The sequence below is a fragment of the Maniola jurtina genome, chromosome 19, assembly GCF_905333055.1.
Source record: "Maniola jurtina chromosome 19, ilManJurt1.1, whole genome shotgun sequence".
Classification (NCBI taxonomy): Eukaryota; Metazoa; Arthropoda; class Insecta; order Lepidoptera; family Nymphalidae; genus Maniola; species Maniola jurtina.
The window spans coordinates 1,090,970-1,096,843 of record NC_060047.1 but is presented as its reverse complement, the minus strand read 5'-3'; the positions used below and the strand labels follow the sequence as shown (position 1 = coordinate 1,096,843).

Genomic DNA, 5,874 nt, shown 5'->3' with positions numbered 1-5,874 from the left:
GTGTCTTTGTTTACTGTTTCGCAAAGGGAGGCTGACGATTTTTTAATTAATTACTCCCACTGATGATGGGTTTTAATCCTGGTTTTACTTTAACTACGTTGGCAGTTTTATTGTGTAATGTGAATTGTGAATTGTTTGGTAACAGATATACCTCGATGTGTGCAAGTAAGTGTATAGTTTACGACAGGTCAAGATGACAATCGGGGTGGAGACGCCTTGCACACCCGCACACAGCCCGCACAGCCCCCGCGCTAACCCGGTGCGGGATAGCGCAGGTGACGTGCGGGTGTGTAGGAGCTACGATGCCACAGACAGATACACAGATACACACGTCAAACTTATAACACCCCTCTTTTTGAGCCTCCTCCTTTTTGGGAGTTTGCTCAAAATGTTTTTTTTTCTTTTAAAGGTGATAGTAGAAAACGTAAATTATTTTAACGAAATTAGGTATAAAAATATCAGAAAATCTTTATTTCCAGAAACCTTATATATAACCCAAATATTTATTTCACCTGCAGCACGTGTATACATATATCACTCACTGTGTGTGTCGGTAGGGAGGATGTTTATGGCGTGTATATTTCCACTCGTGTCGATTGTATACGCCACGGCACAGGACAGTTCCTGATTGATGGAGTGGACCCTGGATACGTACTGGTACGATCTAGATATACCTACGTGCTGATACGATCCTTTTGTGGAGTAACCTTTTAGTATTTTTAAAATTTTTTTTTTTCAAAAAAGGAGAAGTTTCTCAATTCGTTGGTTTTTTTTAATGTATGTTCCCCGATTACTCAAAGACCCCTGGACTGGTTTGTATTTTTTTTGTTTGAAAGGGTTTACTGTGCAAGTGGTCCAATATAAATTTGGTGAAGATCTGATGAATATCTTCGGAAATGGATAACAGAACTCCTCAATGGATAAGAGCAAAATGCTCGCGATCAATGTAATAGCCAAACAAAAATAATTTTTACTTCTTAGTGTTTGTGGTTTTTGAAGTCGGTTTTATTTTTAACCCCCGACCCAAAAAGAGGGGTGTTATAAGTTTGACGTGTGTATCTGTGTGTCTGTGTATCTGTCTGTGGCACCGTAGCGCCTAAACTAATGAACAACCGATTTTAATTTAGTTTTTTTTTTTGTTTGAAAGGTGGCTTGATCGAGAGTGTTCTTAGCTATAATCCAAGAAAATCGGTTCAGCCGTTTGATAGTTATCAGCTCTTTTCTAGTTACTGTAACCTTCACTTGTCGGGGGTGATATAAATTTTTAATTTAAACTTGTTATTTTTTAACTCACTACTTTTAACGATGAATTAAGACATCAAAAGTGTGTAGAGTCTGCCAATCCACAATTACTATAGCATGGTGGACTACAGCCTAATATTTCTCATTCAGAGAGGAGATCTGTGCTCAGTAGTTGGCTATCAGTTATCAGCTCTTTTCTAGTTACTCTAACCTTCACTTTTCGGGGGTGTTATAAATTTTTAATTTACACTTGTAGTATGTTGGAATCGGATGACAATGCAACATTAACTTGCTGTCTTGTTTACGCAAGGCACCATCCCTTAAGAAATAAACATCTTTCTAGTCTTCCATAGAAAGCTATTCAATTCCATTCAAGCAGTTTATATCTCAGGAGGTGAATCACTAAGGGCTTCGCTATAAAACGTATCAGCAGTAATTTATACGCGCGACACTAGGCACTAGGAATTGAAATCTGCACTTTCCTGTGCACTGTAAACTGATGTGCATTATTATATACCTTCCGTCCACGTTGGTAACTATTTATTTTCCGAATATTCCGATTTTTCGAACCGATTTTAATTTCCGAACTATTTATTTTAGGTACTACTTTGTCTTTTCGTATAAATGGTCATTAATCCATCCTATTATTATTATTATTATTAAGCCTTTATTTACTCCTTATCTTTACATACATACAAGTATAAAAGTTTTTCCTACAACTATCTAGTTATTTTATTTTACAATTTTTACCTTATCTTTATGTTAGTTTTATTAGTAAGTAGGTTTATTATTATGTGTATATTTTGTATGTGTATATGTGGTTTATATGTTGTGTTATGTACAGTGTTGGTTAATAAAATTGTTAGTTTACAAATGTTTCAAGCTTAAATTATTTATTGTTAGTTTACAAATTTATATTTATGTACCTACATCTATATCTATATCTATTGCTAATTTCTAATTTTGTCTAATTTTATTATTTATTAATTGAGTAGGTAGGTAATCACTATACAATATAGATAAGGATCCCATATTTGGGTATAAGGCCTCCCTCCGGTTCTCTTAATTTTTTGTATTTTTCCTCAATGCAAAATCTTGAAAAATCCGTAATAATTATATACATTAGGTAATTTTTTTTTTTTTTTTTTTTCATATTATTTCTTCCTTTGATTCCTCGCGTTAGTAATCAGTAGGTATTCCAAAATTTTCCTTTCATAAGTACATTCCGTTTTGTTCAATTATGTAAATAAATCCTGTTTCTATCCTATATGCATTTATCATAAAATTATTATTATTATATTATATGCATGGTATTTTAAATGGTGGTGATTGATATCTATTTTCGAACCGGGGGGGTTGTGGTCTTACTCCTCCACGGTGACCGGCCGTCTTGGAGGAGGAGGAGGGTGGCACCTTATATTGTAAGTAAATATTACATTAACTAAGCCTAACTGTTTGTACCTATGTTAAGGTGTTGCTGCAGCGTCTGGATTCATGTATTCATGCATTTGGGATGTCTTTGTTGGTCCAGTAAGATGTCAGGTTGTTGTTTTTATGAGGTTGAGTCGTCTTTTTGGGTTTCCTTGTATTTTTACCATGCTTATCGGGAGGAGTTTCAGAGAGATTGCGTTTATTTCCTCGTTTTGTGTTTTCACTTCTCTCTTTTTCTGGAACGATAATTAACTTATCATATATGATTATAACTTTTTTGCCTTTTTCCCGTTCTTCCTTCGCCATTTCTTGGAGTTGTTTTCTTTTCTGTAAAATTTTTGGTGGGTAGTCTTCTTTTATGTAGTAATTTAAATGTTCAAGTGATTTTTTGTTGCGTAAAATTTCAATTTTTCTCCTGTATGTCGAAAGTGTAACAATAACGGGTCTAGGTTTATCGCATTTTTTACCAATTCTTTTTATACCTTGTATTTCAAAACTAGTACAATCTATCTTCATAATATCACTGAATATCTTGAGAATATTATTATGTAAATCTTCGTAATTCTGTTCTTTTTCCTCGACACCAAAAATAACGATATTTCTCTCCCTGGCTTGTTTTTCGAGAAGGTCTAGTCGTTGTTCTTGTGAACTAACTGTGACCTCTAGATTTTGTAGTTTACTTTGGATGTCGTCAAATTTTTCGTCGATTTTGTTGAGTAAATTTATTTCGCTGATTTTGATACTATCTTTTGTTTCATTAATGTCTTCTTGTATCTTTTTCAATAATTGTACGATGTCTTCCATCTTTGAATATATTTTTTTTAAAAGCCAAAAAAAAAAAAATTAAAAAAAAAAAAAAAAGTTCACTCACTCTTCGGTGCCGGGGATCGATCTCGGTAATGTCGATATTTAGACCGGTGACGTTCGCATTAAGCCAACCTATCGTTACATTCTAGTGTTGAAATATGTAAGCGTAATCTGCAAAGCTGCGACGTATGCTTGTCTAACTATTTTTCAAACAACCCTCATCATTTCACTTTTTGATTTTTATTATTTTCGTTGAAAAATTATCTTTGTAATTCACTTTGTATGCTGAGTTCACTATTTATTTGCAGTAATATAAATAGGAAAATAGTTTTTAATTACTTTAGTCCAGTTTAATTGGATTTGCCTTTGTATTTTAGCACTTTTGTTTACAACACTTGAACTATTGATCGGTTGAAAGAAAATATTTTCATAAGCATTTTTTACAGTTTTCTTATGTTGTACGCCTTTGATAACATTTTCACTTGCGATTTGGATATAGTTTTACACTTTTTTCACAAAAACAACTGTAAATTTGTGATTTTCAGTTATAAAATTCACTTTAAACACGGACCCAGTACTTTCGCGCGCACTGCAGCCCTAATCTAATCCATCCTATACTAATTACTAATTACCAATATTACTAATTACTATTACTAAAACATACTCTCACCCTTATGGATCAAATAATATTTTTTTACAATTTAGGGCTTTAGTTAAAAGAATCCCTTTTCCTTTTTAACCCCCGACCCAAAAAAGGGGTGTTATAAGTTTAACGTGTGGATCTGTGTATCTGTCTGTGGCATCGTAGCTCCTAAACTAATGAACCGATTTTAATTTAGTTTTTTTTTTGTTTGAAAGGTGGCTTGATCGAAAGTGTTCTTAGCTATAATCCAAGAAAATCGGTTCAGCCGTTTGAAAGTTATCAGCTCTTTTCTAGTTACTGTAACCTTCACTTGTCGCGGGTGTTATAATTTTTTAATTTACACTTGTATTTTAATGTATTTTATAAAAGTTGGCCATAGGTGACTACCTTGTGGTACACCGGTTTATACTGATTACTTTAGGGGATATAAAAAGTAAGCGAAATGTAATTTCAATGAATCAAGAAACAGTAATGTACATCTAGTGTATTATTTGTTTCGTATAATTATTTCCAATTATTATTATTGAAAATATTGGATCATAAAATTTAATATCGACATTTAAAACGAATTGTATGGCGAACAATCGATGTGCCTAATTAATTTATCATGAAGCCTTTTATTCATGGACTGTGCACAATACAGTGCGACCTGTCAATGGACGGAATATTGTATGTTGTAATGATGACATTTCAACTGCCTGAAAATTTATTATAGGCAATGATCACCATTGTATAACCTAGAAGCAGACGTTAATTTGCGGAAGTCCATGATATAATATACCACCAAAAGCTTAATTTGCTATATCCGCTGAAACAAACAAATCTGTATCGTGCAATATGCAGCGCCGGCCCTCCCACTTCTAAACATGCAGGAAAAGTCAGCTGCCAAGCAAGCGCTACCCACCACCACGCAACACCACACATATCCACCAATACACACTCGACGTACGTTTCACTCCAACACCGGAACATCTTCAGGAGATGTAGACCTTACCTACCGAAACTAGTTGGACATACTCCGACTAATCACGCGAGTCATTTCATTTCATTTCGTCATTCTCTAGAAAGTTCAAAGGTTTAGCAAGAAACGAGCACATAGAAATCTTGCTGGTTTCAGTCAAGGAATATAAATTAATAATTCCGAGCTTTATTCGTGCTCCCAAACTTGTGGACTGTTTCAGCGAGATGTACACAGTACAGTATAGTCAAAATGTTATAGCGTTATAAGTTTTAAGTAGAAATAAGCGGTTTGGGCTCGCAACGTCTCGGAGGTCGCGATAACACGAGGAAACAGGAGCTCTACACTGTGGTACATGTTATAAGAGGTAGAGGAATATTGAAAGCATTTCAATCCATACTAATATTATAAATGCGAAAGTGTGTCTGTCTGTCTGCTACCTTTTCACGGCCCAACAGTTTAACCGATTCTGACGAAAGGTACAGAGTTAGCTTATATCCCGGTGACGGACATAGGCTACTTTTTATCCCGGTAAATCAGAGTTCCCACGAGATTCCTAAAGACCCATCCGCTCAAACGATTTGTATGTAATTTTGTACTTGGTAGTTTGCGTCCATGTTATTGACATCCACGCGGACGAAGTTGCGGGTATCCTCTCGTCCAATCAATAAATCCATCAGCCTGTATGAGTCCACTGCTGAATATAGGCCTTTTCAAGAGCGCACTGCTCTACTTTTTTCATTCACCCGCTTCCTGCCACGGGATGGAAGTCTTTCTACACTGCACTTACCAG

The 5,874-nt window shown here is 35.0% G+C and overlaps 1 protein-coding gene across 1 annotated transcript; it reads right to left on the bottom strand.

The window, feature by feature from the left end:
• Window positions 1-2,742: 2,742 nt before the first annotated feature.
• Window positions 2,743-3,477, bottom strand: LOC123875286. Its single transcript, XM_045921034.1, has 2 exons — window positions 3,156-3,477; window positions 2,743-2,909 (listed from the first exon to the last, which is right to left on the bottom strand). Exons 1-2 carry the CDS (start codon window positions 3,475-3,477, stop codon window positions 2,743-2,745), a joined length of 489 nt encoding a protein of 162 aa, XP_045776990.1.
• Between the last annotated feature and the right edge of the window lie 2,397 nt (window positions 3,478-5,874).